At 40.9% G+C, this 18,045-nt stretch overlaps 1 protein-coding gene across 2 annotated transcripts in view; it reads right to left on the minus strand.

The window, feature by feature from the left end:
• Positions 1 to 6,340: 6,340 nt before the first annotated feature.
• alox12 (arachidonate 12-lipoxygenase) overlaps positions 6,341 to 18,045 on the minus strand; it is a 56,259-nt gene continuing 44,554 nt past the window's right edge. The window contains exons 11-15 of one of the 2 annotated variants that reach the window (XM_060935861.1): positions 17,176 to 17,345; positions 16,905 to 17,026; positions 10,554 to 10,654; positions 8,307 to 8,477; positions 6,341 to 8,027 (exon numbers count right to left, since the gene is read on the minus strand). In XM_060935861.1, coding sequence (XP_060791844.1) covers positions 7,848 to 8,027; positions 8,307 to 8,477; positions 10,554 to 10,654; positions 16,905 to 17,026; positions 17,176 to 17,345 — 744 coding nt within the window. In that variant the 3' untranslated portion in view covers positions 6,341 to 7,847. The other variant, XM_060935870.1, reaches the window with a different exon arrangement.

Raw genomic sequence — 18,045 nt, forward strand, 5'->3', positions numbered from 1 at the left:
TGCCACTTAGGGTGTTTCCATTTTTATCGAGGATGGCAAAGGTTTTCCTCACTTTTTCATTACACAAAGTCTTTGTTAGTCCATATAATGTTCTCATTTGGTGACTACTGGCTGCTGCTTCTGCATCCTTTGCAATATCGTCTATCCATTTCCTCTCATCAGATCTTAAGCTTGACTTTACTTCCCTCTTTTGGTCGGCATATTTCTTTCTAAGTTTATTCTTTATTCTCTCGGAGTGGGTCCCCAAGATCTTTTTGTGGGTATCTTCTCTCTCGCTAATGAGTTTCCAAGATTTTTCGCTGATCCATGGTTTCTTCTTCCTGCGTGGTTTTCCCAGTACTATTTCGGCTGTCTCTGTGTATGCCTTTTCCATCATTTGGAATTCCCCTTCTATACCATCTTTGCTTGGGTGTTCTAGCTCCTCTTCCTCCAGTACTTGATATCTGTTCTTCAAGGTGATGCTGAATGCTTTTCCAATGCTTTTTTCTCTTAGTTTCTCCATATCATACTTCCTTCTTGTGTTGCATTTGTCTTTCGGCTGGTTTCTAAGACTGAGCTTGACTTTCATACATACTAGATAATAGTCACTTCCAATGTCTGCTGATCTAAATACTCTGGTATCTTTCACTGAATTCCTGAATCTTCTGTTGATAAGGATGTGGTCTATCTGGTTTTTCGTTTTTCCATTCGGGGATAACCAGGTGGCTTTATGAATCTCTTTGTGGGGGAATAATGTGCCAGTTATCACAAGGCCGTTCATATCGCTTAGTGCACATAACCTTTCTCCATTATCATTCCGTTGCCCTAAACCGTGCCTTCCCATCACCCTCTCATAATGCTCATTGTTTTCACCAACTTTAGCGTTCATATCACCAGTTATTACCAGCATGTCATGGGTTTTACATCCATCTAACACATATTTCAGTCTTGTGTAGAACTGGTCTTTCACTTCTTCGTTCGCATCTTCTGTTGGTGCATATATGTGTACCATCGTCATCTTAATGTATGCTGAATAAAATCTTGCTTTGATGATCCATTCGCTGATTGGGTTCCAATCCATCAGGGCTCTTGCTGCTGCCTTGGACATCAGTATCCCTACTCCTCTCCTATGAGTGTCGTCATCTCTTCCAGCGTAAATAATGGTCTCACCGCTTTGAAGTTGCATTTTTCCTTGGCCAGTCCAATGGGTTTCACTTAGGCCCATCACATCTATGTTCCTCCTAGCCATCTCTCTTGCTACCTGCGCAATGTTTCCACTTTGATATAGCGTCCACACGTTCCAGTTACCGATCTTAGTGATTTTCCTCGGGTGTACCAGTTGACTGTTCAGCCTGAGGGGGTCCTGTCGGCTTTGTCCCTCCTGCGTCATAGGCTCTCCTTTGTCCGGACGAGTAGCCACTGAACATCTGAGATTGAATGAATTCTCTCTGCTTCTGGTTTCGGTAATAAAGTGGTTTTACAGTAGCGGGATATAAGCCCTCTGACCAACCCCCAACCTGGAGGACCAGCGAATCACTTTTTGTCTGGCTCCTATCCTTCGACCTTCTCGGCATGGGTGGCCCTACCAGGAGTTCAAGAACTCCAGCCGATATAGCTCTAGGGGTCACAGGAGCACGCAAGCCGTACCACCACGAGCAAGGTAGTGATCCGAACGGTACGGGAGACAAGAGACAAGTAGTAAAGGAAAAACAAGATAGATGGCAAAGCCATAAAGAAAATCTTAATACTAAGGCTGGGAGAAAACGGATAGGAAAGATATACTACAGTGGTGCTTGAAAGTTTGTGAACCCTTTAGAATTTTCTATATTTCTGCATAAATATGACCTGAAACATAATCAGATTTTCACACAAGTCCTAAAAGTATAGTGGTGCTTGAAAGTTTGTGAACCCTTTAGAATTTTCTATATTTCTGCATAAATATGACCTAAAATATCATCAGATTTTCACGCAAGTCCTAAAAGTAGATAAAGAGAACCCAGTTAAACAAATGAGACAAAAATATTATACTTGGTCATTTATTTATTGAGGAAAATTATCCAATATTACATATCTGTGAGTGGCAAAAGTATGTGAACCTCTAGGATTAGCAGTTAATTTGAAGGTGAAATTAGAGTCAGATGTTTTCAATCAATGGGATGACAATCAGGTGTGAGTGGGCACCCTGTTTTATTTAAAGAACCGGGATCTATCAAAGTCTGATCTTCTCAACATGTTTGTGGAAGTGTATCATGGCACAAACAAAGGAGATTTCTGAGGACCTCAGAAAAGCATTGTTGATGCTCATCAGGCTGGAAAAGGTTACAAAACCATCTCTAAAGAGTTTGGACTCCACCAATCCACAGTCAGACAGATTGTGTACAAATGGAGGAAATTCAAGACCATTGTTACCCTCTCCAGGTGTGGTCAACCAACAAAGATCCAAAAGCAAGGCGTGTAATAGTCGGCAAGGTCACAAAGGACCCCAGAGTAACTTCTAAGCAACTGAAGGCCTCTCTCACATTGGCTAATGTTAATGTTCATGAGTTCACCATCAGAACACTGAACAACAATGGTGTGCATGGCAGGGTTGCAAGGAGAAAGCCACTGCTGTCCAAAAAGAACATTGCTGCTCGTCTGCGCTTTGCTAAAGATCACGTGGACAAGTCAGAAGGCTATTGGAAAAATGTTTTGTGGATGGATGAGACCAAAATAGTACTTTTTGGTTTAAATGAGAAGCGTGATGTTTGGAGAAAGGAAAACACTGCATTCCAGCATAAGAACCTTATCCCATCTGTGAAACATGGTGGTGGTAGTATCATGGTTTGGGCCTGTTTTGCTGCATCTGGGCCAGGACGGCTTGCCATCATTGATGGAACAATGAATTCTGAATTATACCAGTGAATTCTAAAGGAAAATGTCAGGACATCTGTCCATGAACTGAATCTCAAGAGAAGGTGGGTCATGCAGCAAGACAACGACCCTAAGCACACAAGTCACTCTACCAAAGAATGGTGAAAGAAGAATAAAGTTAATGTTTTGGAATGGCCAAGTCAAAGTCCTGACCTTAAGCCAATCGAAATGTTGTGGAAGGACCTGAAGCGAGCAGTTCATGTGAGGAAACCCACCAACATTCCAGAGTTGAAGCTGTTCTGTACAGAGGAATGGGCTAACATTCCTCCAAGCCGGTGTGCAGGACTAATCAACAGTTACCGGAAACGTTTAGTTGTAGTTATTGTTGCACAAGGGGGTCACACCAGATACTGAAAGCAAAGGTTCACATACTTTTGCCACTCACAGATATGTAATATTGGATCATTTTCCTCAATAAATAAATGACCAAGTATAATATTTTTGTCTCATTTGTTTAACTGGGTTCTCTTTATCTACTTTTAGGACTTTTGTGAAAATCTGATAATTTTTTGAGGTCATATATATGCAGAAATAGCACCACTGTGTGTGTGTGTGTGTGTGTGTGTGTATATAATATAAAATAAAGCTTTGAACGTCGATACTATTCTAGCTAATCAGCTCACACTGCCTGAATCCATTACCTGTGGATGGTCTTGGAATATTGTTGGCACAGCCTTGGGTTTGAGTCTCAAATGACCTGTGTAGCCCAAGCACTCAGCCCATAGCTTCCTTTCAAAGCTGTCACACAGAAAATGGTCCTCGCAAACAGAATTTCTACAAAAGGAGAGTATTTCTAAAGTGAGACCTTTTCCCCCAACTTATGTAGTCACTGTTTAGCAAGTCATTTATGTTGCTTGGTTGTTGGCAATGGAAAACAGAAAAAAATGCTTTTCCTTATTACCACATATTTTTGCAACCATAAGCTTTGTACTCTTGCATATTTCAACATTATTTTGTACAACCCTGATTCCAAAAAAGTTGGGACAAAGTACAAATTGTAAATAAAAACGGAATGCAATGATGTGGAAGTTTCAAAATTCCATATTTTATTCAGAATAGAACATAGATGACATATCAAATGTTTAAACTGAGAAAATGTATCATTTAAAGAGAAAGATTAGGTTATTTTAAATTTCATGACAACAACACATCTCAAAAAAGTTGGGACAAGGCCATGTTTACCACTGTGAGACATCCCCTTTTCTCTTTACAACAGTCTGTAAACATCTGGGGACTCAGGAGACAAGTTGCTCAAGTTTAGCGATAGGAATGTTAACCCATTCTTGTTTAATGTAGGATTCTAGTTGCTCAACTGTCTTAGGTCTTTTTTGTCATGTCTTCCGTTTTATGATGCACCAAATGTTTTCTATGGGTGAAAGATCTGGACTGCAGCCTGGCCAGTTCAGTACCCGGACCCTTTTTCTACGCAGCCATGATGCCGTAATTGATGCAGTATGTGGTTTGGCATTGTCATGTTGGAAAATGCAAGGTCTTCCCCGAAAGAGACGTCATCTGGATGGGAGCATATGTTGCTCTAGAACCTGGATATACCTTTCAGCATTGGTGTCTTTCCAGATGTGTAAGCTGCCCATGCCACACGCACTAATGCAACCCCATACCATCAGAGATGCAGGCTTCTGAACTGAGCGCTGATAACAACTTGGATCATCCTTCTCCTCTTTAGTCCGAATAACATGGCGTCCGCGGCACAGTGGTGTAGTGGTTAGCGCTGTCGCATCACAGCAAGAAGGTCCGGGTTCGAGCCCCGTGGCCGGCGAGGGCCTTTCTGTGTGGAGTTTGCATGTTCTCCCCGTGTCCGCATGGGTTTTCTCCGGGTGCTCCGGTTTCCCCCACAGTCCAAAGACATGCAGGTTAGGTTAACTGGTGACTCTAAATTGACCGTAAGTGTGAATGTGAGTGTGAATGGTTGTCTGTGTCTATGTGTCAGCCCTGTGATGACCTGGCGACTTGTCCAGGGTGTACCCCGCCTTTCACCCGTAGTCAGCTGGGATAGGCTCCAGCTTGCCTGCGACCCTGTAGAAGGATAAAGCAGTTAGAGATAATGAGATGAAATGAGAATGAGATGAGACATGGCGTCCCTGATTTCCATAAAGAACTTCAAATTTTGATTCGCCTGACCACAGAACAGTTTTCCACTTTGCCACAGTCCAATTTAAATGAGCCTTGGCCCACAGAAGATGTCTGCGCTTCTGGATCATGTTTAGATTCAGCTTCTTCTTTGAACTATAGAGTTTTAGCTCTATGTTTGTGATGCAGTGCAGTCTAAGGGCCAGAAGATCACGGGCACCCAGTATGGTTTTCCGGCCTTGACCCTTACGCACAGAGATTCTTCCAGATTCTCTGAATCTTTTGATGATATTATGCACTGTAGATGATGATATGTTCAAACTCTTTGCAATTTTACACTGTTGAACTCCTTTCTGATATTGCTCCACTATTTGTCGGTGCAGAATTAGGGGGATTGGTGATCCTCTTCCCATCTTTACTTCTGAGAGCCGCTGCCACTCCAAGATGCTCTTTTTATACCCAGTCATGTTAATGACCTATTGCCAATTGCAATTTGGTCCTCCAGCTGTTCCTTTTTTGTACCTTTAACTTTTCCAGCCTCTTATTGCCCCTGTCCCAACTTTTTTGAGATGTGTTGCTGTCATGAAATTTCAAATGAGCCAATATTTGGCATGAAATTTCAAAATGTCTCACTTTCGACATTTGATATGTTGTCTATGTTCTATTGTGAATACAATATCAGTTTTTGAGATTTGTAAATTATTGCATTCCGTTTTTATTTACAATTTGTACTTTGTCCCAACTTTTTTGGAATCGGGGTTGTACGTCCAGCTACATTGCAGTGTCAGGAGCAGTGATCCAATCAAGAGACAGGAAACCTATCAATGATACAATATCTTGCTGACCTTCGACCCTAGCAATGTGGCTGCACTCCTTAATGAGTTCAAGGAATAAGCGGAATGATTATCTTGTGTTCGCACCATCTGGTGGGTGGAGAAATTTGTACTCCTTGAAAGTGAACTTACTGTATTATTTTGCTGAATTTGGTTGAGCTACCAATGTTTCCATATTACAGAAGGAAATTTCTTTTGGCATTTTTATTGTAATCAGAGCCAAATGTTGCATTTCCACTGGTCCTTTTCTCTTTGTAAATCATTCTCAGGTTTAGATTTCTAACAAAAACAAGTCTCAGTGTGGGACTGATATTTATGGAAGGATGACTGTTGTATTTAGTTAATATTGTGCCTCACTGCCTTCTACGCTTTTTCTCGTCATGTTTACTGAAGTCCAAATGTTTTAGAAAAAAAAAATGTGCAGCTGTCAGTTTGACAGTGAACTGAATATAAAAATGCATAAAATATCACATTTGAACAGTATTTATACACATATAACTACAAAGTAGAAATGAGCACTGACATCTGTGTGAATTTTAAATTTATATAAACTATTAATTTATTATCTCATTTGTAACACTTAGTTAATGACAGAAATAAACATTTTTGTTGTTCCTCATATCCCGGTCATCTTTTCTTAGTGGTTACATGCATTACAGAGTTTCCAGTTTATTGATTCTGATTAAAAATCAGATTAAATTTAATTAAAATCTTTACAACATAAGAACAACATATCTGAAGCGCGCACACACACACTACCACCACCACCTACTTTATTAGGGATGCCTGAACACCTGCACATTCATGCATATCTCTCATCAGCCAATCATGTGGCAGCAGCACAATGCATAAAATGCAAATACAGGTCAAGAGCTTAACTTAATGTTCACATCAAACATCAGAATTAAGAAGTGTGATTTCTGACTTTAACTCTGGCATGGTGCCAGATGGGCTCGTTTGAGTATTTCAGAAACTGCTTATTTCTTGGGATTTTCAAACACAACTGTCTCTAGAGCTTAGACAGAATGGTGAAGGGAAAAAAAAACATTGAGTGAGTGACAGTTCTGTGGGTGGAAATGCACTGCTAAGAGAGATCAGAGGAAAATGTTTGAGCTGCCAGGAAAGATGTAAAAACTCAAATAATCAATCTTAACAACCATAGTGAAGAAACACATCTCATAATGCAAAAAACACAGAATCTTGAGGTGGATGAGCTACAACAGCAGAAAACCACATCAGGTTCTGCTCCTGTCAGCCACTAACAAGAAGGCTATCATGGGCACAGACTCACCCTAACTGGACAGTTAAAGATGAGGGGAGGGGGGGAAATCACCCGGTCTTTTTCCAATCTTTGTCCAGTTTCAGTGAGTCTGTGCCCATGATAGCCTCAGACTCATGTTCTTGGCTGACAGGAGGGGAACCTGATGTGGTCTCCTGCTATTGTAGCCCATCCACCTCAAGGTTTGATGTGTTGTGTGTTCCGAGATGCTTTTCTTCTCACCACAGTTGTAAAGTGTGGTTATTTGAGTTACTATACGCTTTGTTAGCTCAGACCAGTCTGGTCATTCTCCTTTGATATCTCTTTTCAAAAAGGAGTTTCACCTTGCAGTCCATCTTTGTACAGGATGTTTGTTTTTCTCCACATGAAAATCCCCAGAGATCAACAGTTTCTGAAATACTCAAACCAGCCCATCTGGTACCAAGATTCAGGCCATAGTTAGGGTCACTGAGAATACATTTTTCCCTCATGCCGATGTTTGATGTGAACATTAACTGAAGCTCTTGACCTGTAACTGCATGATTTCTTGCATTGTGCTGCTGCCGTAAGATCGGCTGATTAGCTAACTACATGAATGTGCAGGTGTTCCTACTAAAGTGGACAGTCAGTGTAGATTTACAATAATCAATATGTTTCTGTAACTTAGGAGTATATTCTTATTTCAAACAAGCTTCTCAAAATGTCTATATATTTAACACAGCTTTCTACAGGTGTCTTAATAAGTACATTAAAAATTGCAGAATGTTTCTCAAGTCTGTCTATATGGTAATGCTGTTCTCTATTTGGCTCGGGCACAGATAGAAATATGATGGTTCGAGACCCTTATTCTGCTTCAGAATGTCCTCCTCAATATTCTTCAGATCCTCTCTAAAGTTGTCAATCATCTTTTGGGCTGCCGGCTCAGTGAAGTACTCTTCTTTGTAATGTGCCAGAGGTACCTGAGCATGATAGATGGGGCAGAGGGCAGAAAGGAGATATACTAAAAACAGAGAAATTCTAAAAAGGAGCTAAAAGTATTTAGCTGTATATATAACGTATGGAATTGAACAGATTAAGTAAATCAGCAATAGTAATTGTGCTGGATTCCATCATTCCATCCAGTTTACTATAAACCTACAGCCAACATCCTGTGCTTTATTTCTACATTTTATTTTGAACCTGTTTTGCAATGACATCTTGTTTAAACATGGAACAGACCACTTGAAATGTTAACTCACTGCGTCTGGCTGACGTCTTCCTAAATGCCATGTGATTGCCAGCTGCATACATGACTGGCTGATATCTGGGAGTGTGCTCATGATCAGATCCATTGTGACACTGTTCTTGTCGGTGGGTGGAGGCTGGCGCATGCTGCAAGGCATGTTGGGCACCCACGAACAAAAGTCAAACTAAAGTATAGTGGAAAATGCACAAAAGGTCAATCTGAACAAGATGAAAACATGCAAGGGTGTGTTATTACAAGGGACCCACTGGCCAAAATGTACAATTTAATGATCAGTACATTGATACTTGCCTACTCACCTCTAACAGCAGTATACAGTTGCAGCTTGAGCCTTTTTAGTTTGGAAGACCCCCTTTCTAATCACAAGCAGTACAGGTGTGGAAACATGTCTCCCACCCCATCACCCTCAGCACTGGAGCCCCCAGGGCTGTGTTCAGAGTCCCCTGCTGTACTCTCTGTACACTTATGACTGCATAGCCTCATCAGACTCCACCACCATTGTCAAGTTTGCTGACGACACTGTTGTGGTAGGCCTGATCTCCAATAGCAATGATGAGGCCTACCTGGAGGAGGTCAGAAACCTGAACTGATGCCAGGACCACAACCTCCTCCTAAACATCAGCAAGACAAAGGAGTTGATCGTGGACTTCTGCACAAAACAAGTGAGGAACTACAAGCCCCTCTACATCAATGGGACCCCAGTGGAGAGAGTGGATAGTTTTCGGTACCTGGGCATTCACATCACACAAGACCTGTCATGGTCTTGCCACATCAACAGACTGGTTAAGAAGGCCCAACAATGTCTCTTTCATCTAAGATGTCTCCAAGACGTCCATTTTCCGCCGAGAGTGCTGAGGAACTTTTACTCCTGCACCATCGACAGCATCCTGACAGGAAATATCTCCACCTGGTTTGGGAACAACACCAAGCAGGACAGACGGGCTCTCCAAAGAGTGGTGCAATCAGCTGAGAGCATCATTCACACCAAGCTCCCTGACCTGCAATTTACCTATACGCTAAGCGGTACTGGACCAAGACCAGGAAGATAATGAAGGACCTCAGCCATCCCAACTATGGACTCTTCTCTCTGTTGAGGTCAGGGAAGTGCTTTCGCTCTCTTAAGGCCAACACAGAGAGAATGAGGAGGAGCTTCTTCCTTCAGGCCATTTGGTCTCTTAACCAGGACAATAACTAGGTCTCATCACCACTTCACTCTCGTTCCCCCCCATTTCTTTCACCTCTTCATGCAATTTCATTACAGCGCAATATATATTTCTATTTTTTATTGAATAAAGTTAATTTTTTTTAAAAATAGCCTGAGCAACAGGACTTATTTTGGGGTTATTATTTATTATCCAACCAAAGTCAGGGTCCATGATGGTTAATGGGAAATATATATATATATATATATATATATATATATATATATATATATATATATATATATATATAATATGTGCACTTACAATATATATATATATATATATATATATATATATATATATATATATATATATATATATAGTAAGTGCATCTTTTTTAGTTTATAAAAATATATATTTGTGTGTGTGTGTGTGTGTGTCAGTCAGTGGGGGCGTGGTCAAGCATTGGATTGTGAATGGAGGGCGGGGCCAGGGAAGGTGAGTGGCAAAGTCATTACACCTGTTGTCAATTAATGTTGTGAGTGTGTGTGTGTGTGTTGCAGTGACAACGGAGGAAAGAAAAGGAGGGAGAGAGCGAAGAGGGGACTCTGCTGGGCAGCAGTGAGGGCATGAATGAGGTCTTTAAGTGTGGAGGACTCCATGGGGTGCTTCCCTTCAGTATCCTAGGTTTCGGTACCACTGTAGTATGTCCTTGACATGGGTGGAATACTGAAGAGGGCACAGGCGAGAAATGGTGTCAAAACAGGCTTTATTTTCACTTTTCTTTTCCTCCTGCTTTTCACCTTTTATTATACTCATTCATGCACATGTGCTCTGGTCAGGAGAGAGTCCCCTCTTCGCTCTCTCCCTCCTTTTCTTTCCTCCGTCATCACTGCAACAGACACACACCCACAACATTAACTGACAACATTGCCACTCACCTTCCCCGGCCCCGCCCTCCATTCACAAACCGATGCTTGACCACTCTCCCGCTGCCACTAATTTTATATATATAACATATAACTTCCTTTTATGGTTTATTGTACATGGGTACCTGGTTTAGTTCTAATTTCATGAAAGAATACAACAATACCACTTACCTGTCCATTGTTGGTTGCTGCATGTTGTGCAGTGCTGATGAAGATGACCACACTCAAAAGTATGATCAGCTCTTGTTTATTCTTTAGTTCATTTGGCAGCCCTGTCACACATGAATGATAAGAATAACGCTAATTATTCTTCATAAGGATAAATGTAATCACACCTCTTGCATGTAGTACAATTTGAGATAATTTATATTACATCATGTCTGGTCATAGAAATAACTGATTGTGATAATTAGTTGCTTGGGCGGCACGGTGGTGTAGTGGTTAGCGCTGTCGCCTCACAGCAAGAAGGTTCCGGGTTCGAGCCCCGTGGCCGGCGAGGGCTTTTCTGTGCGGAGTTTGCATGTTGTCCGCGTGGGTTTCCTCCGGGTGCTCCGGTTTCCCCCACAGTCCAAAGGCATGCAGGTTAGGATAACTGGTGACTCTAAATTGACCGTAGGTGTGAATGTGAATGGTTGTCTGTGTCTATGTGTCAGCCCTGTGATGACCTGGCGACTTGTCCAGGGTGTACCCCGCCTTTCGCCCGTAGTCAGCTGGGATAGGCTACAGCTTGCCTGCGACCCTGTAGAAGGATAAAGCGGCTAGAGATAATGAAATGAGATGAGAATTAGTTGCTTTTCATAATAATTTTTGTTTTTCATAATTCACCCAGACCATGTAATGCAGTGGTAATAATGCCTCTGTCTCAACTTTTTTGTGTGTGTTACAGGCAATAAATTATAACTTAATTGTATTTTGTAAATATAAACAAAGTTGGTCAGTAGAACGACTGAAAATCTTTTTTTATTTTTGCCAGTTAAATAAAGGTTTAAGTGAATTAAGAAATCAGATCTTTTTTGTTTTTATTGTATTTTGGAAAATATCCCAACTTTTCTGGAAATGGAGTTTGGAGAACAAACAGAAGATTTCAAATGTTGAAACTGAGAATTGTATTGTTTTTTGAAAAAAATATGCTTATTTTGAATTTAATGCCATTAACACATTTCAACAAAAATTTGGAACGGGGCAACAAAAGACTGGAAAAGTTGTGTAATGCTAAAAAACAAAAAATACCTGGGGGAACATCTCACAAATAAACTGGTTAATTGGCAACAGGTCAATAATATGAGTGAGTATTAAAAAAAAGAGCGTCCCAGAGAGGCCAAGTTTCTCAGAAGTAAAGATGGGGGTTAGTTCACCACTCTATGAAAGACTATGTGAGCAAATCACGTAACAATTTAAGAATAATGTTGCTCAACGTATAATTGCAAAGAATTTGGAGATCACATCATCTGTGGTACGTAATATCATTAAAGGATTCAGAGAATATGGAGAAATCTCTGTATGCAAGGAAGAAGGCCGAAAACGAATACTGGATGCCAGTGATCTTCGGACCCTCAAGCGGCACTGCGTTAAAAACAGACAAGAGTCTGTAGTGAAAATTGCTACATTTTCTCAGGAACACTTCCGAAAACCATCATCTGTGAACACAGTTTGTCACTGCATTCACAAATGCAAGTTAAATCTCTACCATGCAAAGAAGAAACCATACATAAACAATATCCAGAAACACCACTGCCTTCTCTGGGCTCAAACTCATTTACGATGGACTGAGGCAAAGTGGAAAACTGTTCTGTGGTCTGACAAATTGAAATTTGAATTTCTTTTTGGAAATCATGGACACAGTATCCTCAAGCCTAAAGGGGAGACGGACCATCCAGGTTATCATCAGCTCACAGTACAAAAGTTAGCATCCAGGATGGTATGGAGTGCATTAATATACATGGCATGGGTAGCTTGCACATCTTGGAAGGTACATTAATGCTGAACAATATACACAGGTTTTGGAGCAACATCTGCTGCCATCCAGATGATGTCTTTTTCAGGGAAGGAGCGCAGGTGGCCAAGTGGTTAGAGCGCTTGACCGCTAAGCGAACGGTCCCTGGTTCGAGCCTCGGCTCGACGGGGATCTGGGGCTCGCTCCCTGTCCACCCAGCAGTGAATGGGGACCTGGTGGAAACACTGGGGAAGTTAAAGGCGGCGAGGAAAGGAACTGGCCACCCTACCTCACTATGCCGATGGCCCAGGACAAGTGCGCTCTCTAACAGGCACTCCCCCAATGTACGAATCGTATATGGGCCCCCCCTTTTGCTTTTTTTTCAGGGAAGGCTTTGATTATTTCAGCCAGACAATGCCAAACTGCATTCAGAATATATTACAACTGCATGGCTCTGTAGTAAGAGAGTCCGGGTTTTAAAAGTGGCCTACCTGCAGTCCAAACCTGTTTCCCACTGAAAACATTTGGTGCATAATGAATTGAAAAATATGATGGACACCCCATATTTACCCCTATTACTGTTGAGCAACTGAAATCCTATATCAGGCAAGAATGGGACAACATTTCACTTTCAAAACTATAGAAATTGGTTTCCTTATTTCCCAAACGTTTACAGAGTATTGGTAAAAGAAGAGGTGATGCAATATAGTGGTAAACATGTCTCTGTCCCAGCTTCAAAAAAACATATTTTTCAAACTACAATAAAATCTGTTTCAAAATTTGATATGTCAACTTTGTACTATTTTCAGTGAAGTATGATTTCCATATCATCACATTTTGTTTTCATTTATATTTTACAAAGCATCCCAACTTTTTTGGAAACTGGGTTTTATTTGGGCTGACATGATTTTCATAATTTTGCCTTTGTATCTGACCACATGTATGGATTTGAAATTAACCGTTCAAGATGTGATTGAAGTAAAGACTTTCAGCTTTCATTCAAGTGGTTCAACAAAAATACTGGATTAACCATTTAGGGATTACAGCAATTTTTTTTAAACATAGTCCCTCTATTTTCACCGGCTAAAAAATAATTGGAAAATTTACTGCTAAGCAGTTTCATGGCCAGTTGTGACCCGTTTCTTCATTATTTTATGGCAAATTAAGGAGATAAAAAGGTCTCAAGTTGATTTCAAGTGTTGAATTTGCATTTGGCAGCTTTTCATGGGAACTCTCAATATGTAGTCAAAAGAGATTTCGATGCAGAAATTGTAGGAGTGGCCAAATCAACAATTTTGTACATTCTTAAAAAGAAGAAATGCACTGGCGAGTTCTGCAACACGAAAAGGCCTGGCAGACTACAGAAGACAACTAAAATGGATGATCGTAGAATTCTTTCCTTGGTGAAGTAAAACCCCTTCACAACATTGAGTCAAGTCAAAAACACTCTTGTGGAGGTAGGCCTATTATTGTCAAAGTCTAAAATCAAGAGACGGCTTCACAAATGGAAATACAGAAAGTTTCGCTCAAGATCCAATCCATTGGCAAAACTCAAGAACAGAAAGGGCTGTATGATGGTGGCCCAAAGAAACCACCACCTAAGCAGCACATCACTCCACACACAACTGCTCCCATGGTACTGGAAGGACAGCAGCACTTCAGCACCCCTGTTTTGGATGGCCAAAAGTAGCATTGCCATAGAGTGGGGCCCACTGATCACACACAGCTCGAGCGGTATAAGTGGTGCTTCAACCCACCCTCCTCGAGCAGCCAGCAGAGTATAAAGAGGTGCTGCAACACACAGAGGTTGGTGAGGCTCACTCTGTGCATGTTGACTGACTCTCACATTCCTTCTCCACCTAGGGCACATTGCTGACCCCGAGGACAACACAGAAGACTTCCAAGAACTGTTTACTTTTTGCCAGTGGATGCAGCCACCTCACCTGCCTCTAGAAGATGGCTGAAAGACCCAGACGCAGCCAGCCCCCACTTGCAACCTCACCAGTGGCTAGCTTGGGCCCTCTGGTGCTTGCACTGACTACACCATTCTCTCACCCTGCACTTTCCCAACCCTATATTTTCATTAAATTGTCACATGATTGTTTCACTGAGACCTGGGTTGTTTGTCTGTGTTCTCACTGTCACAGCCAGGAGTGCCACATACTGGTTTAAAAAAATAAAAAAGCCTGCACAGTTCTGGAACAAGATGAAACCAAGAATCTCATGTCCCAGAATGATGGAAAGAGAGGAGTATGGAGAAGGAAAAGAAGGGCTCATGATCCAACTCAATAGAACTGGGTCACTGGTTATTGAAGATGTGACTGCTGAAAGAAGTAGAAATGTGAATTACAGTTAGGTCCATAAATATTTGGACAGAGACAACATTTTTCTAATTTTGGTTCTGTACATTACCACAATGAATTTTGAACAAAACAATTCAGATGCAGTTGAAGTTCAGACTTTCAGCTTTAATTCAGTGGGTTGAACTAAATGATTGCATAAAAATGTGAGGAACTAAAGCATTTTTTAAACACAATCCCTTCATTTCAGGGGCTCAAAAGTAATTGGACAAATTAAATAATTGAAAATAAAATGTTCATTTCTAATACTTGGTTGAAAACCCTTTGTTGGCAATGACTGCCTGAAGTCTTGAACTCATGGACATCACCAGACGCTGTGTTTACTCCTTTTTAATGCTCTGCCAGGCCTTTACTGCAGCGGTTTTCAGTTGCTGTTTGTTTGTGGGCCTTTCTGTCTGAAGTTTAGTCTTTAACAAGTGAAATGCATGCTCAATTGGGTTGAGATCAGGTGACTGACTTGGCCATTCAAGAATATTCCACTTCTTTGCTTTAATAAACTCCTGGGTTGCTTTGGCTTTATGTTTTGGGTCATTGTCCATCTGTATTATGAAACGCCAACCATTCAGTTTGGCTGCATTTGGCTGGATTTGAGCACACAGTATGTCTCTGAATACCTCAGAATTCATCCGGCTGCTTCTGTCCTGTGTCACATCATCAATAAACACTAGTGACCCACTGCCACTGGCAGCCATGCATGCCCAAGCCATCACACTGCCTCCGCCGTGTTTTACAGATGATGTGGTATGCTTTGGCTCATGAGCTGTACCACGCCTTCGCCATACTTTTTTCTTGCCATCATTCTGGTAGAGGTTGATCTTCGTTTCATCTGTCCAAAGAATGTTCTTCCAGAACTGTGCTGGCTTTTTTAGATGCTTTTTTTTAGCAAAGTCCAATCTAGCCTTTTTATTCTTGAGGCTTATGAGTGGCTTGCACTGTGCAGTGAACCCTCTTTATTTACTTTCATGCAGTCTTCTCTTTATGGTAGATTTGAATATTGATACGCCTACCTCCTGGAGAGTGTTGTTCACTTGGTTGGCTGTTGTGAAGGGGTTTCTCTTCTCCATGGAAATTATTCTGTGATCATCCACTACTGTTGTCTTCTGTGGGCGTCCAGGTCTTTTTGCATTGATGAGTTTACCAGTGCTTTCTTTCTTTCTCAGGATGTACCAAACTGTAGATTTTGCCACTCCTAATATTGTAACAATTTCTCGGATGGGTTTTTTCTGTTTTCGCAGCTTAAGGATGGCTAGTTTCACCTGCATGGAGAGCTCCTTTGACCGCATGTTTTCTTCACAGCAAAATCTTCCAAATGCAAGCACCACACCTCAAATCAACTCCAGGCCTTTTATCTGCTTAATTGAGAATGACATAACAAAGGAATTTCCCACACTTGCCCATGAAATAGCCTTTGAGTCAATTGTCCAATTACTTTTGGTCCCTTTAAAAACAGGGTGGCACATGTTAAGGAGCTGAAACTCCTAAACCCTTCATCCAATTTTAATGTGGATACCCTCAAATGAAAGCTGAAAGTCTGGACTTTATGTCCATGTCCATTATATAACTATAACTTGAATATATTTCAGTAAACAGGTAAAAAAAACAAAATTTGTGTCAGTGTCCAAATATATATGGACCTAACTGTATAAAGTGTATAGAGCTATACTTTCTGCTCAAATTCAGTTAAATGCTCCAAAACTGATAGGATGGCACTTCACACTATAGATGGATAATGACCAGAAACAAACCCAAGAACTTCTTGAGTCAGTCACATAACCTCAACCCAATTGAGTATGCTTTTCATTTACTGAAGACAAAACAGGAGGTAGAAAGACCGACAAAAAACAGCAACTGAAGGCAGCTGCAGTAAAGGCCTGGCAAAGCGTCTCAAGGGGGAAAATTCAGCTTTTGGTGTTGTTTATGGGTTCCAGGCTTCAGGCAGTTATTGACTGCTAAAGATTTGTGACCAGGTATTAAAAATAATCCTTACATTTATACATGTTACTTTGTTCAATTACTTTTGAGCCTGTGGAAATGAAGGGACTGAAAAAAGCAGATATAATTCCTAAACAGTTAAAGCAAGATTTTTGCTACTCCTTGAATCAAAGCCAAAAGTCTACACTTCAATCACATCTTGACTGCTTTATTTCAAAGCCATTGTGATGCTTTACTGTGGCAAAGTTACTCAAATTGTGTCCCTGTGACTGTATATTTTTAGTTCAGACAACTAACCAAAGTGAGGGACACTGAAAAAGCCTTCATCAACCGCATCCTTAATCCATGCCTGAAGTTCTGAATCCTGCACTATGTCACTGTCACTTCCATAATACAGAGACACTATGCTGGAGACAAACCTGTAGTTGGGAAGGAAAGACAAGGTGTCAAGACTTGTGCATTCAAAATTAAGCAAACAAAATGCAGAATATGGTTAAACTTCATTTCAGTGCCTAATAATGACAGGAAATAGTAGCTCTAGTGCATTGCATTGTGCCTGGACTATTACTTCTCAATAGCATCCCAGAGCATCAGGCTGTGGTCCCTGTAGAAGTATTTATTGAGTTTGGTAACACCACGGTCGATGAAGTCCCAACGGGGTTGGAGAGAGCGGTAGGTCAGGACCTTATACTCCTTTTGAGTCAGCACCAGCAGTCCATCACCACCTGTGGACACCACCTGCAGGGAAAGCATACCTGCTTATCTACTACTGATCTACAGGGTGTCCAAAAAGTCAGGAACCCATGGGAAATATGTTGAAGAAATATCTTAATCCAAATACCGTATTTTCCGGACTATGTTTAAGTCGCATCAGCCAAAAAATGCATTATGAAGACGAAAAAAACATATATACGTCGCACCAGACTATAAGTCACACTTTTTTGAAGGGTTATTCTATCCATGGAATCTGTGATTGTATCTGATAAGCGGCGCGTGGTTACTGCGCGACTGCATTGTTTATTTAATAAACGAACAGCTGAGCAGTGATAACGCGCCCTTTGCCCTGTAAGTAGCCTAGCCTGATTATTTTAAATATCTACTACTATCTTTAATACTATCACTATCGTTATTACTAATAGCCTATATTATTATTATTATAACTAATATTAGTAGCCTATTACTGATGCATTAATCAGTTTGCTTTTAGATTATTTTTACCGGTAGGGCTTATTATCGCCCCATGGCTCTTTCATCTTTGTTATTAAAGCTGTAGTCATCATCGAGGAGAGTCATTCTTCATTTTTGTCGAATTTTATTTCATTAAATCAGAGGTCAAGTAGGCTATAGGTATATCATCTCCAAAGACAACCGTCTAGTGAAAAAAAAACAACCGCTTTTAAATACCCTACTTAAATCCTTAAAAAGAGTAATTTAACTC

Source organism: Neoarius graeffei, chromosome 1, assembly GCF_027579695.1.
Source record: "Neoarius graeffei isolate fNeoGra1 chromosome 1, fNeoGra1.pri, whole genome shotgun sequence".
Lineage (NCBI taxonomy): Eukaryota > Metazoa > Chordata > Actinopteri > Siluriformes > Ariidae > Neoarius > Neoarius graeffei.